This window comes from Indicator indicator, chromosome 3 (assembly GCF_027791375.1).
Source record: "Indicator indicator isolate 239-I01 chromosome 3, UM_Iind_1.1, whole genome shotgun sequence".
Taxonomy (NCBI): Eukaryota; Metazoa; Chordata; class Aves; order Piciformes; family Indicatoridae; genus Indicator; species Indicator indicator.
The window spans coordinates 47682658-47704247 of NC_072012.1; the positions used below are offsets into that span (position 1 = coordinate 47682658).

Consider the following 21590-nt stretch of genomic DNA (forward strand, 5'->3'; position numbering starts at 1 on the left):
TTGTTTTGTTTTGTTTTGTTTTTCTCTTTGGGGCAGGGGGGGAAAGGCCCTTAGGATTTTTCTTACTGTAGCTGATGAGGGATTGTTTAGAACGAATAGCTTACAGGAGAATTAAAATGCCTTTGAAAGGAACCATGAATTAATATAAGCCTGGAGACAGATAGGCTGACCTGTGCTTTTTAGTGCTATGTAAGCATCTGAGCCTCATCTCAGAGAAATCTTACAGGGGGATTTAGCACCATAATTGTCTGTGGTTACCCAGTGTCCCACTGCAGTGGTTTGCTGCTATAACGTATTGGTAGGGTCCCGTGTCTCTATGTTAACGTTGGCATGTTCTCTCTGTTGAAGGAAGGCATTATTCTGGTCCCTCCAGTCCCCACTGGCTGAAGTCTGTGGTTCTGAGCTTCCTTTCTGAGATGCCAGGGGGTTTCTGCTAATCACCAGCTCCAGCTTATTGCCGGACTCCGCGATCAGGGGCACAACCAGACAGCAGTCAAAGTCTCTCGTGCGGACGTGGTTCACCTGCAGCAGGAGAAGATCGAGTTTGTGTTACCACAGAATCACAGGATGGTAGAGGTTGGAAGGGACCTCCAGAGATCATCAGGTCCAACCCCCCTGCCAGAGCAGCATCACCCAGGGGAGTCCACACAGGAATGCATCCAGGTGGGGTTGGAAAGTCTCCAGAGAAGGAGACTCCACAACCTCTCTGGGCAGCCTGCTCCAGGCCTCTGTCACCCTCACTGGAAAGAAGTTTCTCCTCATGTTGAGCTGAAACCTTCTCTGTTCAAGTTTGTCTCCATTGTTCCTTGGCTTATCACTGTGCACCACCCAAAAGAGCCTGGCCCCCTCCACTTGACCCCCACCCCTCAGCTCTTGAGAGACATTGATCAGATCCCCTCTCAGCCTTCTCTTCTCCACACTAAACAGCCCCAGGGCTCTCAGGCTCTCTCTTCACAGGGAGATGCTCAAGTCCCCTAAGCATCCTCCTGCCTCTCCCTTGGACTCTCTCCAGCAGGTCTCTGTCTCTCTTGAACTGGGGAGCCCCAAACTGGACAAAGGGCTGCAGCTGTGGTCTCAGCAGGGCAGAGTAGAGGGGGAGAATAGTATGGAGAGCAGAAGAACCTTTCAGTAACTTTTCCTTCCACAGTAACAATTTTCTAAACATTTCAGAGTTATTTCTAAGTAATGTAGATATAAATGGCCCTTTCAAAATTCATTATTCACTGGGGATTATTTTATGTCATTTTACAAATGCACAGCCCTAATTAAAACACAATTGCCAGTCTATTAAATACCCAATTTGCCCTTGTTTCTTTATTTCTATACAGAGTGCACGATTTTAAATTGTCATTTGACTTCAGCATGGGGTTTAGATTAACTCCACAACCCCCCTGGGCAGCCTGTTCCAGGGCTCTGTCACCCCCACTGGAAAGAAGTTTCTCCTCCAGCTGAGCTGAAACCTTCTCTGTTCAAGTTTGTCTCCATTGGTCCTTGGCTTCTCACTGTGCACCACCCAAAAGAGCCTGGCCCCCTCCACTTGACCCCCACCCCTCAGCTATTGAGAGACATTGATCATCTTAGGAAAAGGAATAAACCCACAAAGGAATGAAGCCACAAGAGAAACAGATTTATCCTATTTAACCATGGTGCCCGGTGTGAAGCCACCAGTTAAGTTTTCTACTCAGCCTCAAAGAGACTGTAGCTCAAGTGGGCATATTGGCACTGTGTTGGTCTTGGTTTAAGGATCAAGACAGGCTCTCTTTAACCCTTCTCAAAATAGTTAAGGACAAATGCTCCAGACAGGATTGGATACAACTGGAAACTTTAAATGGGGGTGCTATTGAACTACATTCTGCACTGCAAAGCATATAAAATACACAAAATCCTTAGTCTGGGCTTAAGACAGAAGCCTATTAAACCAAAGCTTTCCCATACCTCCAGCACACCAGGCCAAAATTCCAGGCCTCAAATGCCCCTTCTCCCCCCCATTCCTCTCTACTCTCTTGCCAGACTTGAGTGATGTGGCTTAAAATTCAGCTTGCCAGCTCCAGGCCCCAGCCAGACCACTCCAGGCCCAGCTCCCACGACATTCCAAAGATATGGGAGCCAGCTGGGAAGGGAGAGATTGAGGGAAGAAGGGGAAAGAAAGGGGCTAGAACAGCTTGCACTGTCTGTTTTTATAGAGATGCAGGGTTTATGGAAATGAAATGACAAAGGATTACACTTTCTGGTCCACCTCCTGGACCTATCTAGAACCATAGAATCAGAGAATTGTCAGGGTTGGAAGGGACCTCGAGGATCATCCAGTTCCAACCCCCCTGCCATGGGCAGGGACACCTCACACTACAGCAGGTTGCTCACAGCCACATCCAGCCTGGCCTTAAACACCTCCAGGGATGGGGCCTCAACCACCTCCCTGGGCAACCTGTGCCAGTGTCTCACCATCTAGCATCTGGCCCTTGTTTACAAGACTTTTGAAAGTGCTCTGCATGCCATGTCCGTGCCAAACCTGCATGGTGCCAAGAAGTATTACCTGCAGAAGTCTGTCGTATGGTTTTAATCCTCCCAGATCGCCAGGGCCAGCTGGTCGAATGTTTTTAACGTAGACACCTTTTTCCAACAAACCATCTGAGACACTGAACCCAAAGTCTTCTCCATCAGAGTCCTTGAACAAAGTTACCTGTGGAGGGGATGTGACATGATGAAGGGGAGGGAAGGGAAGGGAAGGGAAGGGAAGGGAAGGGAAGGGAAGGGAAGGGAAGGGAAGGGAAGGGAAGGGAAGGGAAGGGAAGGGAAGGGAAGGGAAGGGAAGGGAAGGGAAGGGAAGGGAAGGGAAGGGAAGGGAAGGGAAGGGAAGGGAAGGGAAGGGAAGGGAAGGGAAGGGAAGGGAAGGGAAGGGAAGGGAAGAGAAGGGAGAAAAAAGAAAAGAAAAGAAAAAAGAAAAGGAAAAGAAAAGAAAAGAAGAAAAGAAAAGAAAAAAGAAAAGAAAAGAAAAAAGAAGAGAAAAGAAAAAAAAGAAAAGAAAAAAAAGAAAAGAAAAGAAGAAAAGAAGGAAAAGAGAAGGAAGAAGAGAAAGAAAGGAAGAGAAAGAAAGGAAGAAAAGAAGAAAAGAAGGAAAGGAAGAAAGGAAAGAAAAGGAAAGAAGGAAGAAAGGAGAAAAGAAAGAAGAAGAAAGAAAAGGAAAAGAAGAAAGAGAAAAGAAAAAAGAAAAGAAAAAAAGAAAAAAGAAAAGAAAAGAAAAGAAAAAGAAAAGAAAAGAAAAAAGAAAAGAAAAGAAAAAAGAAAAGAAAGAAGAAAAAAAAGAAAAAGAAAAGAAAAGAAAAAAGAAAAAAAAAGAAAAGAAAGAAAAAGAAAAGAAAAAAGAAAAGAAAAAAAAAAGAAAAGAAAAGAAAAGAAAAGAAAAGAAAAAGAAAAGAAAAGAAAAGAAAAGAAAAGAAAAGAAAAAGAAAAGAAAAGAAAAGAAAAGAAAAAAAGAAAAGAAAGAAAGAAAAGGAAAAGAAAGAAAAGGAAAGAAAGAAAGGAAAAGGAAAGGAAAGGAAAGGAAAGGAAAGGAAAGGAAAGGAAAGGAAAGGAAAGGAAAGGAAAGGAAAAGGAAAGGAAAGGAAAGGAAAGGAAAAGGGAAAGGAAAGGAAAGGGAAAGGGAAAGGGAAAGAAAGGAAAGGGAAAGGGAAAGGGAAAAGGAAAGGGAAAGGGAAAGGGAAAGGGAAAAGGGAAAGGGAAAGGAAAGGAAAGGGAAAGGGAAAGGGAAAGAAAGGAAAGGGAAAAGGGAAAGGGAAAGGAAAGAGAAAAGGGAAAGGAAGAAAAGGGAAAGGGAAAGGGAAAGGGAAAGGGAAAGGGAAAGGAAAGGAAAGGAAAGGAAAAGAAAAAAGAGAAAAGAAAGGAAAAGAAAAAAAAAGAAAAAAGAAAGAAAAAAGAAAAGAAAAAAGAGAAGAGAAGAAAAGAAGAAAAAAGAAAAGAAAAAAAAGAAAAAAGAAAAGAAAAGAAAAGAAAAGAAAAGAAAAGAAAAGAAAAGAAAAGAAAAGAAAAGAAAAGAAAAGAAAAGAAAAGAAAAGAAAAGAAAAGAAAAGAAAAGAAAAGAGAAAAGAAAAGAGAAAAGAAAAGAAAAGAAAAGAAAAGAAAAGAAAAGAAAAGAAAAAGAAAAGAAAAGAAAAGAAAAGAAAAGAGAAAAGAAAAGAAAAGAAAAGAAAAGAAAAGAAAAGAAAAGAAAAGAAAAGAAAAGAAAAGAAAAGAAAAGAAAAGAAAAGAAAAGAAAAGAAAAGAGAAAAGAAAAGAAAAGAAGAGAAAAGAAAAAAGAAAAGAGAAAAAAGAGTTTGTGCACATTTCTACAAGCACTAGGTAGGGCTTTCTTCCAAGTGTGTTTTGGGGTTTGTTGAGAGATGACTTACCTACTACTGAGTATGTACAAGATTAATGTGAGTTGTCCCCATTTTGTTATGACATTGATATTGGCATAGAGTCACAGAATGTTAGGGGTTGGAAGGAACCTCCAAAGCTCACCCAGTCCAACCCCCTGCCAGAGCAGGAGCACCTACAGCAGGTCACACTGGAACACAGCCAGGCAGGTTTGGAATATCTCCAGAGAGGGAGACTCCACAACCCCCCTGAGCAGCCTCTTCCAGTGTTCTGTCACCCTCACAGGGAAAACATTTTTCCTCCTAGCTTGTCCTGCCTTTTTCCATGAGATACTTCCATGCCTCAGCTTCCACCACTTGGCTCCATGTGCTGTCTTGGGCTACACCCAGCCAGGCAGCCTGGGACTACCTCTTGCACCTTTATACCAATCATAAAATGATTCTCAGGGCAAGCGCTCCTCTTCAACAACAAACAGCCCTTTTAACTTCCACTGGTCAGCTGGAAATTTGTACTTTCACCCCACCTTTCATGCTGTGAGTCTTAAGCTTCTTGCTACCCTTGTGTTTAGTTGCCAGGATCTGGGTACAAGATGAATTCAGAGATGAAGACCTGGCCTGAACCAAACAGCTGGTGGCAGGTCCTCAAAGCTTCCCTATGGCATAAATCCCAATTGCCACTAGTAAAGCCCTAGCCAGGCTAGTTGTGGCCAGGCAGTGGCTCACCCTGTAAGGCCTCACCTCAGGTGTGCTCAGTATAAGAGTTATAATGCAATCTTCTAAGACTAAAAGGACAAATAAGGCTGAAGGAGCTTGCAGGCAGGGTTCTTAACATAGCCACCAGACAGTCATGCAACAGCAGGAAATAGAAGTTAATAAAGCTGTTAGGAGAAGGTTTTTCACCTGTTCAGAGAAAGTCCTTGCAGGCAGTTTGGAGAATTCAGTTACTTGATGATAGAAAAAAATTCTGAGGCTTTGTAGGTGTGTGGTGTGCTTTAGAGTTTTTATATCTGTGAGGTTTTCTTTTGTGTTTCTTTCTTGCTTCTCTCTCTCTCACCCAGTGCAGAATTGTAAGCTTATGGACTACTGGTAGTACTGGACATTACATTTATCCCTTCAGTGAGGCCATCCATACTGTTCTTGCTCCTGTGATGGGTCACATGGACAGGTGCAGGCTCCTACACCTTGGCCACGATGAGCCCATGCAGTGCTACAGACTGGGGGTGAGTGGCTGGAGAGCAGCCTGGCACAGAGGGAGCAGGGACTGGAGGGAAAGGCTGATGAGGAGAGGCTGAGGGAGCTGGGGGTGTTCAGCCTGGAGAAGAGGAGACTCAGGGGGGACCTTAGCACACTCTACAAGTACCTGAAGGGAAGCTGTAGTCAGGTGGGGGTCAGGCTCTGCTCCCAGGCAACTTGGGACAGGACAAGAGGGCATGGCCTGAAGCTGTGCCAGGGGAGGGTTAGGTTGGATGTTAGGAAGCACTTCCTGCTGGAAAGGGGAATTAGAGCCTGGAATGGATTGCCCAGGGAGGTGGTTGGAGTCGCTGTCCCTGGAGGTGTTTAAGGCAAGACTGGATGTGGCACTTAGTGCCATGGTGTGGTTGTGTGGTGATGTTAGGTCATAGGCTGGGCTTGGTGATCTCAGAGCTCTATTCCAGGCTCAACAACTCTGTGTGATTCTGTGTGACACTCTGGGAAACTTCTAACAACTTCTTACCAAGAGAGGCCTTTGTTTGTGATATGGTAGAATGTCTAACATGGCTTTGATCTGAAGAATATTTGAAGCTGCTATGAAAGTGCTGTAAAACTACCACTCTAGCATGACTGAAAAAGCTAATGAAAGCAAGAGATATATTTTATTGACAGATTTCTGTGTATTTCTTGGCAAGAATGAAAAAATAATTAGCACTGGACCAAGACAGAAATTCTCTTCAGATGAGAACCCTTTTTTATTACACTGTCACAAAGGGTAGGAGTGCTTCATGTTAACTACTTCGTAAAGAAACCCTGTAAAGTGAACAAAAACCTGGTACAGTGCCTAAGAGGAGAGAACACTTAAAATATTATTCACTGTTCTAGCACAGATGGCACAATTTTTAGAAGGAACATTCCCTTTCCACTTTTTCTCTTCCTTCGGGCACTGAAGTCAAGTGGAGCTTGATCCAGCCTCAGATGAACTACAAAAACATCTGAAGCAGAAGTCCTCTAGCCTCTCCTCTTGCCCTAAGGCAGAATGAACAGCATCTAACCCACTTTGGAGAGACATTTATCTGCCTTGCTTTTGAAAATCTCCAGTGATGGAGACTCCCCAGTCTCTGCCAGTAACACTTTCCAGTGCTTCAGATGTTAAACTAAATTGCCCTTGCTGAGACTGAAGCCTGCTGCTATCAACAGAGAACACAATGGCTTTTCCTCTCTCCTTCTCTGCAGGGATGTGAGACAAGGGTTGTTTGTCTCCAGACTTTCTTCAGCAGGTCAACATCCCTCTTTAATTTTCAGACCCCAAGCTGGACATTTTGTTCTACAGTCAAGACTATCAAGCCAAGCTAGAATGGAGAATAATTCAGCATGTAGGACAGATGGTGGTCCAGTTATGTGGCCTAGGACAGTGTTGCTTTATTCCTATTTTTAGGGAACGTTCTGCTAGCAAATAAAACACAGACAAGTTCTGTTCTACAGATGTACAGGAAGTGCCAGCCCACATTAACTCACCTTATCATAGAATCATACCATCATAGAATGGTCCAGGCTGGAAGGGACCTCCAAAGGTCATCCAGTCCAACCCCCTCTCAGTCAGCAGGGACATCCTCAACCAGATCAGGTTGCCCAGAGCGCTGTCCAGCCTCACCTTGAAGATCTACAGGGATGGGGCCACAACCACCTCCCTGGGCAACCTGTTCCAGTGTTCCACCACCCTCATAGTGAAGAACCTGTTCCTAACATCCAATCTCAATCTGCTCTGCTCTAGTTTGAAGCCATTGTCCCTCATCCTGTCCCTGCAGCCCTTTGCAAACAGTCTCTCTGCAGCCTTCCTGTAGCCCCCTTCAGGTACTGGCAGGCTGCTATTAGGTCTCCCCAGAGCCTCCTCTTCTCCAGGCTGAACACCCCCAGCTCCCTCAGCCTGTCCTCATAGCAGAGCTGCTCCAACCCCCTGAGCATTCTCATGGCCCTCCTCTGGACCTGCTGTACTTGCACTGTCTTTGCCCTGAGGAAGCCATGGGTGAGACAAGTGTCATACAAACTGTTTCAAACATTGGTTCTAGCTGCTTTAACTAAGTAGAATATAATTTATAAATTATTATTATTAAATTATTATTATAATTTAATAATTTATAAATAACATTATTAATAAATTATAAATAATAATTATAATTTTATTTATTGTTATTTATAATAATTATTATTATAATTATTATTATTTATAAATTATTATTTATTATTTTAAATAGAATAGGGTATTGCTATACCAATGCTTAAATTTAATCAATGCCTTCCATTGATTTTATCTCCCTAGGTAAGAATATGGATTAATCTTTTCCTAAAAATCATAGTGAACCTCTGTTTTGTTTTTTTTTTTAAGGTTTTCACAGAGCACAAATTCCTCTGAGGGTAAAAATATGCACAAGACATCAGATAATTGTTCAATATTATTATTGCAAGTAGTCATTAACCTAAAATTACTGTCAGTTAAAGCACCTCAGTAGCTGCTCTGTGCCAGATGAATTTAAACTAAGGATTTTCCCATAGATTTGAGGGGAAGGAGAGGCATGGAAACAGAGGCAAAAATTGTGAGCCTCTGTTTAAAGCTTGTAACTATTTAATTGCTTATGAAATATGAATGAAATTTCCATTTCAGCTTTCTCTTTCCCTTAGGCTCCTGATGTAAATGTAAAAGTCTAAGAAATTGCTGACAATGGAGATTTTCCTGTTGAGATCAAACCTTCCAAACAGTTGTGCTCCACAGCAAAACTCCTCTTTCACATCCCTTACCATTTGCAGTGCTCCATTTTTTGACTCTCAAGCTGGGCATGGAGTAGCATGGGCATTGCCCAGGCATTATTACAGACAAGACACCAAGCTGAGTGGTGTTGTCAATGCACCAGAGGGACAGGATGGCATCCAGAGGGACCTGGACAAGCTGGAGAGGTGGCCCAGGTGAACCTCATGAGGGTTAACGACCAAGTGCAGGGTTCAGTACCTGGGCTGGAACAATCCTCACTATCAATACAGACTGGGGGAGGAGGGGATAGAAAGCAGCCCTGAGGAAAAGGACTTGGGGGTGCTGATGGGTGAGAAGCTGGACAGGAGCAGGCAGTGTGAGCTTGCAGCACAGAAGGCAAATCCCAGCCTGGGATGCATCCAAAGATGTGTGGCCAGCAGAGCCAGAGAGGTGATTCTGCCACTTTGCCCTGCTCTGGGGAGACCTCACCTGGAGTACTGCACCCAGCTCTGGAGCCCTCAATACAGGAAGGACATGGAGCTGATGGAGAGGGTCCAGAGGAGGGCCACGAAAATGCTCAGAGGGTTGGAGCAGCTCTGCTCTGAGGACAGGCTGAGGGAGCTGGGGGTGTTCAGCCTGGAGAAGAGGAGGCTCTGGGGAGACCTAATAGCAGCCTGCCAGTACCTGAAGGGGGCTACAAGAAGGCTGCAGAGAGACTGTTTGCAAAGGCCTGCAGTGACAGGATGAGGAACAATGGCTTCAAACTTAGAGCAGAGCAGATTTAGATTGGATGTTAGCAACAAGTTCTTTACCATGAGGCTGGTGGAACACTGGAACAGGTTGCCCAGGGAGGGGGTTGAGGCCCCGTCCCTGGAGATATTCAAGGTGAGGCTGGACAGGGCTCTGGGCAACCTGATCTAGTTGGGGATGTCCCTGCTGACTGTGGGGAGGTCAGACTGGATGACCTTTGGAGGTCCCTTCTGGCCCAGCCCATTCTATGATTCTATGAATACCAAAGCAGCACATCATGCTTGAGACAACCTGGATGTGTGATCAGAGGGATACAAACCCACTCTGGTGAATGAGACTGTGAGATCCAGTCACTGCTTTCTACTTTTCTCAAATGACTATAAAGATTTGGAAAAGCCTTGGTGCAGCTTTTAGGTTCTTTAGAAAGGAAATTACTCTTTCCTGGATGTCAGAACAAGACAGTATAAGCAAACTAAACATCACTTCATCAGACTGGGGGTAAGTGGCTATACAGCCTGAACAGAAACTGGAAATTACTACAAGGGAAGTCCCCAGCAACCTCAAAACCCAGACACCTGAAGAGAGAGAAAGCTCAAGGACAGGGTATAATATTTTTACTACCCAAGACATTAAAAGCTATCACAGAATACTGACTCATTAGTAGAAATCTGACAGCTCCTTTCCAGGAAAGGATTTATTTTATCAATCTTGAAAGGCTGCAAACTGTTCCTTTGGTGAATGTGAGCACACCATGAAATGCCTGCTGGTGTAGCTTTGTTTTATATCTCACGTCTACTTCCCACTGAGGAAAATTGAGTACAGTAACTAATTCCACTAATCACTTCACATCAAGCAGGAAACAAGAGCACCTTAAAACTCTCACAACACATCCTATTGATTGTTTACATTGGCAATGGATGAACTTTCCATATCTAACCCACTCTCTGCTACCTTCTGCAAACATTCATTTAGCCCAGAACTTGTTGAGTCCCTGCCTCACTGGACTACAAACTAAACTCAAAGTCACAGGGCCTAGAAAACAAAGCAGCTTTCCTGAGAGGGACAACATGTCACCTTTTAATGTAATTCCTCTGTGCCTCTGCCTCCACTCTGGGAAGATCTCAGACCTTTAAGAGGAAGATCACAGAATCACAGAATGTTAGGGGCTGGAAGAGACCTTAAAAGCTCATCCAGTCCAACCCCCTGCCAGAGCAGGAGCACCTAGAGCAGATCACACAGGAACACATCCAGGCAGGTCTTGAATATCCCCAGAGAGGGAGACTCCACAACCCCCCTGGGCAGCCTCTTCCAGTGTTCTGGCACCCTCAAAGGGAAAAAGTTTTTCCTCCTGTTTCTATGGAACTTCCTATGCCTCAGCTTCCACCACTGCCCCTTGTGCTGTCATTGGGCATCACCCAGCAGAGCCTGGCTCCAGCCTCTGGGCACTCACCCTGCACGTCTTTATCACCATGAATGAGGTCACCTCTCAGGCTCCTCCTCTCCCAGCTACAGAGCCCTCAGCTCCCTCAGGCTCTCCTCCCAAGGAAGATCTTCCACTCCCTTCAGCATTTGTGTGGCTCTGTGCTGGACTCTTTCAAACAGTTCCCTGAGGTCCTTCTTGAACTGAGGGGCCCAGAACTGGACACAATACTCCAGATGCAGCCTCACCAGAGCAGAGAATGTGTGTAGGAGGTAGGATGCTCATTCTTATCATGGAGGAGAGTGTTACAATGTCCCTCAAGGTTTTGGAAACCAGTTGCTGCTGTGGCCTTACTGGACTTGAAACTTAAACTGGCCAGGTATTTGCTGTGCATATCTAAAGATACTTTATCCAGAACTTCCTTCACATCACAAGGTGATTCAGCAGGCTTGAGCAGTGAAAAGTTGCACAGACTGCAGATTATTTGTCCTTTTCAGAGAAAAGGAATCATAAAGAGAAACAATAGCTAAGCTGAGAGGGCCAATGGGATGCTTGGGTGCATTCAGAGGAGTGTGTCCAGCAGATCCTGGGAGGTTCTCCCTGCCTTCTACTCTGCCCTGGTGAGACCTCACCTGGAATACTGCATCCAGTTCTGGGCTCCCCAGTTCAAGAGGTACAGGGATCTACTGGAGACAATCCAATGGAGGGCTACAAGGATGCTGAAGGGACTGGAGCACTGCCTGGTGAGGAGAGGCTGAGAGCCCTGGGGCTGTTTAGTCTGGAGAGGCAAAGACTGAGAGGGGATCTGATCAATGTCTATCAATAGCTGAGGGCTGGGGGTCAGGAAGCTAGGGACAAGCTCTGCTCACTTGTGCCCTGTGATAGGACAAGGGGCAATGGATGGAAACTACAGCACAGGAGGTTCCACCTCAAGATGAGGAGGAACTTCTTTACTGTAAGGGTCTCAGAGCACTGGAACAGGCTGCCCAGAGAGGTTGTGGAGTCTCCTTCTCTGGAGATGTTCCAGCCCCATCTGGATGTGTTCCTGTGTGACCTGTGCTGGATTCTATGGTCCTGCTCTGGCAGGGCCATTGGACCTGAAGGTCTCCAGAGGTCCCTTCCAACCCCTGATACCCTGGGATCCTGATAACATTCTATATTGTGGACATTGAGTCTCATGCATTTGATTGAAGATGAGTGTTAATTTGAAACAAGGACCAAGGGGAGCCCCAAACCCTCCTGAGTAATTTCCTAAAGAAATGTATTTCCTAGAAATTAAACTTTGTGCTCTCAATGAATACATTCTGCAGAGGTGAGTTATTGGTATTGTCAACTCAAATCACCAGTGGATGCTCCTTGCAAAAGGGCAGAGGATTTATTGCAAACATAAGTTGTAGGCAAAGCTGCATCTTATTTGTTTGCTTCCCTCCCCCCAGAAGGAGAGATCATGAACATGTTTGTAAGAACTAATATGCACAGCCCCCAAATTACATCTGTGGAGTCATTATGAAAAGTGCTTGACTGTATTGCCACCTTAATTAGACTCCCTGTGCTGTGAATACATTGCTTCAAAGGTGTCAGAAGAAAAATTACAGACCTTGTGTAACTCCACAGGAGTTGGTGACATGATTTCTTTCATTTCTTGTTTAATTTTTCTCAGAACCATGGACTTTCTCCCCACATCTGATGGCAATGTGTTGCTACGAGTAGCTTGACTGTAATGTGGCCTTACAGAACTTCTCTCCTGGAAGCTGGCTTGTCTTCCCAGCTGGTTACGAGGCTGTGGGTGGTCATGATTCAAACTCATTGTACTTCCTGACATAATAGTGGCCTGGAGCAGTAAGGAACAGGTTAATTTGGGACACAGAAGGTGGGTTAAGCAGGTGGTTAATAACACAGCAGCAGGAAACACATCTCGACTCTTTGTTAGAACACAACCACTCAGGGCACAGCAAAAGGCAAGAGGGTAGATGTTCAATCTGCTTGCAAGTCACTATAAAATGAAGGACCACCACAAAACACAACAGCACTGACAGAGCCCTATACATAGGCAGAAGTTTTCAGACAGCATGTCAAACTAAAATACTGAGCACTAGGATGGCTGTGCTTGGCAGCTTATGTAAAAGAAATATTTCAGAGGGGGATAAAAGGACATCTGAGTTGTGGCCCAATTGGATTGGTTGGAATTGGAGCTATAGGAAGGCATTTACAATTCAGACTCTGTGTGTGCAAGGTAAGGAACACATGAGTCAGCAGAACATGGAGGCAGCTCCAGAGTCAGCACTGCCCAGGAGTGTGCCTGGATACCAGCCCAGGCTGGGGAAAAGCTCCCTGCAGGTCAGTTCACTGCCTCCAAAGAAACTTGCATGGCAGGCATCTTGCAACTGCCTCAGCTTCACACTAATACCTCAGAGGTACAAGCTCCTGGCTGACTGCTGGTTTTCATCTACCAGTGAAAGCTACCCTTCTATGTTAGATGCAAGAATAGCTGGAGGGTGAAATCTTGCAAGACAACCATGGCCTGAACTCTGACTGGGACAGGATGCAGGCAGCTTCCTTGTGAAAAGGAAAAAAAAAAGAGAGAAATAAAAATGAAGGGGGGAACAACTAAGGGACTCTGTTTCTGACTCTGGTGAGGACATCTGCCACCCTTCTGTCTCCCAGCTCCAGCACTATGCTCAGAATGAGATAATCTACTGTAGCCTTAACAGTCTCTCTTGTGCTCAGTAATGACTGATATACTATTGCCTGATGGAGCAAAAGCATCCAGAGGACTTGGCAAACAACAATATTTGCTCTTGGGCTGAAGGCCTTGAAATGAAAAACGATCAGGGGTCCTTGACTAGGCAATGGCACTTCGTAAACCAGAGGCATGGCCACTCTCAGCACCCTGACATGCTGAAGCAGTCTTGCTTTCTTTTCAGAGCTGTGGGGTTGTGCATCAAGGCAAAGCTATAAATGATACAGCATCTACAGCTCTGAATTTCATTTCTGTGAAAGGGTGAGGAAAATCCAGCAGGCTGAAGACTCTGAATTCTGGTCAGTGTGAGCGATCTATTTCCATTTCAGAATTATCTACTTCCATACCCTTTTATTGTGCTCTGAATATTGAAAACAGCAAGAGAAACCCGACCCATATCTAACCATGGAATTAAATCAGTGTGAGGTTGTTCTCCTAGGTTTCTCTGGTCTGCAATAACAAACACATAAGATTCACATTTTGCTCCCCATACATGCAATAACAAAGAGCCACAAATCCCAGGGAGTAAATTAAATCCGAACCGAAACAAGAAAAAAAAAACAAACAACTTTCACCCAGTTATGCCATTCACATTCCTCCTGGCTGCTGCAGGGCTTCAGAGAACACAAAAATGACAATGAGATTCTGCCAATTTTGCAGCTCCGGGAATTTTTAAAATAAAGAACATAAAAGAAAATATTTCAGGACCTTCCATTCCACAGCTTTAAAGCGGCAGCACAATCTTCATTGTTCTGAGTAGACCATTCGAGAGGAAAGGTGATTAGGAAAAAAAATAAAGCCTCAGAGTTACTCTGCCTCTGTTCTTTCCTTACTCTGCACCCTCACAGGATAACATGAAGCATGGCTAAATTTGCAATTAACTTCAGAAAGAAAGGTTAAAATCGCTTACACAGTGGAGAAATTGCTGCATTAAGAACATTTCTCACCTTGACAGCTTTTTTTTTTCCTTTTTTCTTCTTTTTTTTTTTTTGACTGTGGTAAGATTCTAAGTCAACATTTTGAGCAGCTGATTTTTCTTTTATGTTCCTCTTAATCAAATAAAGTTTCAATTTAAAAGAAGAACCTACAACATGCTAAGGAAAGCTGCACAAAAGCGTCTGTTGGAGAAGGATGGGATGCAGGAAAAGCTGCGCCCTGCTTCAGTGCTGCCTGGGTAGGCAGCAATCAGTCCATGGTTATGCACAGCAGAAGCTGCCAGTCAAAAGCTCTGGGTGGAGGGGGGGAGGGGTGAACATGTTTCTAAGAGTTCTGGTGGCGTTGTGGACAGAAAGAAAACAGCTCTGGTTTAAGGGGGAGGTAGGGGAGGCAGCTGCACAAGCGAAAATATAAAGGTAAAAGGGTAGGTACCAAGAGAGTCATGTTTCTCAAACACAGACGCCTGTCAGCCTTGTCCTGTGGAGAGGGGTTAAAGCTTTTCAATGAATTGGTGTGGTTAGCCCAGCTTAAAAAAAAACACCCTAAACAAAAATACCAAAAAAAAAAAAAAAAAAAAAAAAAAAAAAAAAAACGGAGAAAACAAACTGGATGCCAACCAAAGCAAACCCCATTAGATATTTCTCTATAATCGGAAAGAAAGGTTAAGATTGTTCTACCTCTAGTTCCCTCAGAATTCCTGACTGGCCACAGGTCTCTAAATCCTCCAGAGCTTGAGACCAGAAATTTTCCTCCTGGTCAGCCTCGGTGTTATCATGGGTACCTGCAAAGCTAGAATTACAAGGAGAGGTTAAAAAAAAAAACCAAAACAAAAAGTGGACTTTCCCCACCCCCCCCTTGAAAAATGTATTTCACACAGGAGCCTTGCCACAGGTTGCAACTTGAATGACAGAACATTACAGTAGTTAGGCAGGAGAGTGGGGCAGAATTGCTGATCAGGAGAGGCTGGATGTGACTTAGAATCATAGCATCAACAAGGTTGGAAAAGACCTCAGAGATCATCAAGTCCAACCTATCACCCAGCACCTCATGACTAACCAAACCATGGCTTCAAGGGCCATGTCCAATCTTCTTTTGAACAGCTCCAGGGATGGTGACTCCACCACCTCCCTGGGCAGCACATTCCAATGGCAGATCGCTCTTTCTGTGAAGAACTTTCTCCGTACCTCAAGCCTAAACTTTCCCTGGCACAGCTTGAGACTGTGTCCTCTTGTTCTGGTGCTGGTTGCCTGGGAGAGGAGACCAACCCCCACCTGGCTACAACCTCCCTTCAGGTAGTTGTAGAGTGCAGAGCACATGGCAGACAAATCTTCTCAGAACCTGGCAGTTGCCAGCAGCTGGCAGGATCTGAGCAGCAAGTTGTCCAGTGAGGAGAAAAATGGATCCCAACAACAATTCAATGCACAGGTCTACTGGATTGAAACTGGGGACAACCCTATGAAAATCAATGAATCAGCCAGCAGCTGTGTGCAGAGTTTTTAACCTCTCAGACTCCTCCCAGGGCATGTGAGGAGAACCCTCAGGTTTGCACATGGGGTTTTGCCAAAGAGGGAAGGTGATGCTTTTTGACCCAATTCCTTCAGTCTAAGCTTATCATTATCAGCTTAAGCTTACCTGACTCCCATCATATCAACTGCTCTAGTCATTCCATACAGACAGAGAGAAAATTTCAGGGATGCAGCTGTCTTGCATGGAGACTTAGGTCTCTGGTGTTTCACATATGCACCTAAGCCTTATTAGTAGCACTCTTGAGCATGGTCTGGGTGCTACTGAAGCTTAGGGAAGCTGTCCAGCAAGAGAGGTCTGATACAAAATGCTGACTTTGGGCTGCAGCAACACAGCCCAACAAGCAACACCATTAGAGTGTGTGTGAGTGGGGGAGGAAGCAGGAGGTTTTACTGTCTTGGCAAGGGGAGGCACCTCAATGAGGGTTCACACAGGCATCAGTGCTGCTGCACAGGAAGGGGCTGAGAATGTGAAAGGCAGAGGGGAAGGATGAGGAAGGAAAACATGAGAATTTGCCCTTTTGGTGGCAGCAAGCTGCTACTTTTGGAGCAGCTGCCCATGGACTGCAGCTAGTGGTGCTTAACAGCAGCTGAACAGGGCAAATACTATTGTGGAAGCATCTGAGGCCTTGCTTGACAACCAATGTGTTACTGAGAACAGCCCCAGTGTAACTCTGTTAAGGGAAGAGAGTTGCCCAGCCCAATGGATAACAGCTGGAAAGCTTCCCACACAACCCTCTGCCTCAGAGCTGCTTTCTTACAGTTGCAATCAGTCAAGCAGACAATAATCAGCCATCTCAATCTCTTAGTGCATGATTCTCCATCTAGCCTCAGTGTCTCAGACTCTAAGAGGCTGCAATAGACACAGCACCATTGAGAATACCTACTCAGAGCACAGATGGGATTCCTCCCAGGCTGGATAAGGAAGTATTTAAAACATGTTTTGTAGAAAGACCCTTGGCTTCTGAAATTGCTCCTGCAACAAACTTAAGCAGTTGTTTTACTAGCCAATGTTGAACATACACTAATTTATATCCATTACAATACCTTTCTTTATACTGCATAGTAATGTTATAATATAAAGTAGAACTTGAGTTAACGAACAGGATTAGATGAGCCAAGTGGCTGTGACAGCAAAACTGGATTTCCTAGAACTGGAGATTCATTTATTCTCTGGCTTCTGTGAAATCTGAAATCAGGATGTCTGCCCATCTGGACCTCTTTGTAGCTGAAGCATTTCCTTTTCCTGCCCTCACCTCCTCTTTTGCCTTTGCTCTGAGTCTTGTTTCCTGGTGTGTGAAGTGCTCAACGTTTGCATCTCCATTACATCCACATGAATAAAATGATTTGTAGCTGAGCTACTGCACCAGGAAAAAAATAATAAAAAAGAAGTAGTACCAAAATAATTTCTCATCCAGATGGCTTTTTTTTTTTCACTGAAACCTGAGAGATTGATTTTATGTCATGTGATAGATTGGCTGACCTATAACGAATATATATTTGGTTTTCTGATGCTTATTCAAAGAGCCATCAGAAATTTAGACACCTAAAGAATGCTGAAGGAGAGGTGGTGGGACAGGTATGAGTACACAGGTGCCTTGGAATTGGTTCTTATTGCCATAGGGAAGGTGAAAGATTTTTAATTTTTGCTTTTGTTCTGTTTTTGTTTTGTTTTAATTCAGAAGGTGAGAGGTGGTTCTGGGATCTGGCAGACTCATTCCTGTAAGTGCTGTTTCAAACAGCCTTCCCTGGAGCAGGAACCATAACAGACTTGTCCTACCTGCCAGTGGTAGGTAGACAGCAGGCTACAGAATGGTTGAAGCACTCTGGGGTCACTCATTTATCAAATGCAATCCCAGCATGCTAGTGACATCTTCTCTGCTTTTACCCTGGTTGTCTTCTTTTGCTCATTTTAACTGTTTTCCTTTTCTCCCCCACCCACCTCATCCCCCACCCCAGTTCAGTTGGATCTCACTCCTGTGCACTCCTCGTTCTCCTACCTGGAAGTATTCCACTCTTCCAGCTGTCCCCCACCTTTCCTTTGCCCACCAGAAGCACTTTTCCACATCTTGCTCTCTTTCTTCATGCTCCTGATGCTCTCTCCCCCTGATCTTTCCACAGGAGTTTGCTTTAAATGGTTTTCTTGGTTCTCTCCCAATGTCTCCATTTCCTTCTGTTGCCACATGTTCTTTGAAGCTGTGCTACACAAAATAAAGGTAAGAAAAAAATTACTTTTTAGTGTTAGAGAAGAAGAGAAGTTGCTTAGCTAGAGGCAGAGAAAAGGTGGCTTTCTGAGGATCCCTGTAACAGGCAGGCAAAACAGACATGCCCTGATCAAACAGAGGGCTACAAGGGTGAGGAAGGGACTGGAGCACTGCCTTATGAGGAAAGGCTGAGAGACCTCCAACTAGATCAGGCTGCCCAGGGACACAATGAGTCTGATCTTGAATGTCTCCAGGGATGGGGCTTCAACCACATCCCTGGGCAACCTCTTCCAGTCTTTCACCACTCTCATTATAAAGAAATTCCTCCTTATGCCCAACCTAAATCTCCCCTGCTCCAGTTTCAAACCATTGCCCCTCATCCTATCACTACAAGCCCTTCTAAACAGTCCCTGCCCAGCCTTCCTGTAGGTCCCTTCAGATAATGAAAGGTAGCAATAAGGTCTCCCTGGAGCCTTCTCTTCTCCAGGCTGGACAGCCCCAATTCTTTCAGCCTGTCTTTGCAGGAGAGGTGCTCCAGCCCTCTGATCATCTTTGTGGCCCTCTTCTGGACCCACTCCAGCAGGTCTGTGTCTCTTATGTGTTGAGGGCCCCAGAGCTGGACTGCAGGTGAGGACTCAGCAGAGCAGAGTGGCAGAATCACCTCCTGACCTGCTGGTCACACCTCTTTTGATGCATCTCAGAATGCAGTTTGCCATTTGGGCTGCAAGTGCACATTGTTGGCTCATGTCCAGTTTCTCAGCCACCAGCACCCCCAAGTCCCTTCCTGCAGGGCTGCTCTAAAGCTCACCAGCTCCCAGCCTGTCTGAGGGTTGCCCTGACCTAGGTGCAGGACCTTGCACTTTGCCTTATTGAACCTCATGAGATTCTCCTCAGCCCACCTCTCCAGCTTGTCCAGGTCCCTCTGGATGGCATCCTGACCTTCATCTGCACCACCCAGCTTGGCACCATCTGCTGAGGGTGATCTTTGTTACCATCTTGCCAGCCTTGTCTGCAGACAAAATGCCACTGGGCAATTGGCCATACCAGAGGACTTGTCATTCAAATTCTACAGACCAGCACTGGCATATAAAATATGCCAATCAATATGCCAATATGCCAAATAAGGCTTTGCCTTGATTTATTTCAGAGGTAACAGATGGGTACACAGGGACCAGAAAAGGTTTTTTTTCTTTTCAGTACCAAATTTGAATTTCTCACAGACTGGGATTTCAGGCCCAGAAATCTTCCTAACTGTGATGTCTGTCTTCCCTTATCTGTGGAAGAACTGTTCTTTGGCAGGAATTACCCAAGCCTCAGCTGGATCATCCTTAGAATAGGGAATAAGAGACTTTGGGGTCTTTCAGTATCTTCAGGCATTGTCAGCTAAGCATTTTTCCCCCTGGGAGCTCTTTTGCCTGCAGAGAAATTCATTGCAAAGGAGATATACTTCTCAGAAGAAGAGGAATGAATGCACACAATACCTTTGGACAGGACATTTCTACCTGGATCACTGCATTCTGGTATTGAATCACTACAGATATCTCAAGTATTTATGAAAGAAGACTGTAATTTCTGCTTCTTTGCCCAAACAAAACTGAAGATTTTTCATGGAAGACATAAGACATAAGCCAGTTGTCTTCAGCCACTTTATTGGTAGGTTTATTTTAGTGGAGTGGAAAACACAGCAGTTTTTTTTTTTTTTTACCTGAAGTTTAGCAAAGGGAATGCCCTGATTTTTTCGCCATTTATTAAAACAGAAACATATTTTGTTTTGTTTTTTGGTGTTGTGGTTTTTTTTGGTTGTGTTTTTTTTTTTGTCTGAAGTAACTCAAAATAAATATATGTCTTGGCTTTGGCATCATCATCTTTCATAAATGTCTCTAATCTCCCCTAGTAAGTTTCATGAAGTAGAAACACTGTATTTAAAGGAAGAGCTGTTACAGCTGGATTAGAAAAACAATTTAATTCACAGAACATTAGAGGTTGGAAGAGACCTTCAGAGATCATCAGGTCCAACCCCTCTGCCTAAGCAGGATCATCCAGAGCAGTCCACACAGGAATGCATCCAGGTGGGTTTTGAAAGTCTCCAGAGAAGGAGACTCCACAACCTCTCTGGGCAGCCTGTTCCAGGGCTCTGTCACCCTCACTGCAAAGAAGTTTCTCCTCATGTTGAGCTGAAATCTTCTCTCTTCAAGTTTGTCTCCATTGCTCCTTGGCTTATCATTGTGCACCACCCAAAAGAGCCTGGCCCCCTCCACTTGACCCCCAGCCCTCAGCTATTGAGAGACATTGATCAGATCCCCTCTCAGCCTTCTGTCCTGCAGACTGAACATCCCCAGGGCTCTCAGTCTCTCTTCATAGTTCAAAACATCACTTCACAGCTGTACTTTAACAGCACTCACGAAGGAGCTCAGCTCGCCAGAAGCATCCAAATCACTGCAGAAAGCACCTCTTGGGCAACAAGTGCAGAACCTACTCATGTCACAGTACACATTCCAGACAGCAAACATGCATTCTTGAGGCTGCAAATCAGAAGACAGAAGCTCTGGTGGGAACTTACCTGCTTGCTGCAGGCCGGTCCCATTCGTCGTCGCTCAGCCCTGTGTCATGGAAGGGGTGGCTTCGTGGTTTGCTTGGAGGGGACAAACTGCTTTGCTGTTTAGGACTCCTCCACTCATAGGCATTGAAGTTGTAGCCTGAAGCCTGATAGCTGTGTCCTGAAAAGATGACTTGTGTATTTATGGCACTGTCTGTGTGGTAACAACAACAACAACAAAGCACATGCAGAAGCTGGGCTCTCTATACCTTGGTTGTGGACTCATGACTGCTACCTTTGGTGTTTGTTTTTTTATTGCAGTGGTAGTGTTTCTATGAATTAAATTATGCCTGGAATTAGATATGCCTTAGAGCTTCTCTTTGGAGAGTCCACTGAAAGTAAAATTTTAAGTATATCTGACACCCTCCCCACCCTCTACTCTGCCCTAGTCAGGCCCCACCTGGAATACTGCATCCAGCTCTGGGCTCCCCAGTTCAAGAGGGACAGGGATCTACTGGAGAGAGTCCAAGAATCCAATGGAGGGCTACAAGGATGATGAAGGGACTGGAGCACTGCCTGGGGAGGAGAGGCTGAGAGCCCTGGGGCTGTTTACTCTGGACAGGAGAAGACTGAGAGGGGATCTGATCAATGTCTATCAATATCTGAGGGCTGGGGGTCAGGAAGGAAGGGACAGGGACAGCCTCTGCTCACTTGTGCCCTGGGTAGGACAAGGGGCAATGAAGCATAGGAGGTTCCACCTCAAGATGAGGAAGAACTTTACTGTGAGGGTCCCTGAGCACTGGAACAGGGTCCCCAGAGTGGTTGTGGAGTCTCCTTCTCTGGAGACTTTCCAGCCCTGTCTGGATGTGTTCCTGTGTGACCTGTGCTGGATTCTCTGGTCCTGCTCTGGCAGGGGGGTTAGACTTGAAGATCTCCAGAGGTCCCTTCCAACCCCTGATATCCTGTGATCCACTGTTCATCTACTCTTTATGTTTCAGCTGCTTCTGCTGTTTATTTCTTGGACACCCTCACAATTTCAGGCTCACTTTCCAATGTGACATCACACACAATATTAGTGAACATACCACATGTGCTCACTACTTGTCAGTAGAGTAATGTGCAACATGCCCAGAATGAAACCTAAGCTATGAGGTAATCTGTGCTTTAAACCTACTGGGAAAAAAAAAAAAGT

The 21590-nt window shown here is 45.0% G+C and overlaps 1 protein-coding gene across 5 annotated transcripts in view; it reads right to left on the bottom strand.

Annotated features, from left to right (window-relative positions):
* Nucleotides 1-285: 285 nt before the first annotated feature.
* Nucleotides 286-21590, bottom strand: part of GRIP1 (glutamate receptor interacting protein 1) — a 290474-nt gene continuing 269169 nt past the window's right edge. For 3 of the 5 annotated variants that reach the window (XM_054399938.1, XM_054399937.1, XM_054399935.1), the window contains 6 exons: nucleotides 20423-20579; nucleotides 14813-14924; nucleotides 14568-14612; nucleotides 12057-12290; nucleotides 2534-2680; nucleotides 286-522 (listed from right to left, as the gene is read on the bottom strand). In XM_054399938.1, the coding sequence (XP_054255913.1) occupies nucleotides 286-522; nucleotides 2534-2680; nucleotides 12057-12290; nucleotides 14568-14612; nucleotides 14813-14924; nucleotides 20423-20579 (932 nt within the window). The remainder of the gene's footprint in view (nucleotides 523-2533; nucleotides 2681-12056; nucleotides 12291-14567; nucleotides 14613-14812; nucleotides 14925-20422; nucleotides 20580-21590) is intronic. The other 2 variants (XM_054399940.1, XM_054399939.1) reach the window with 1 other exon arrangement.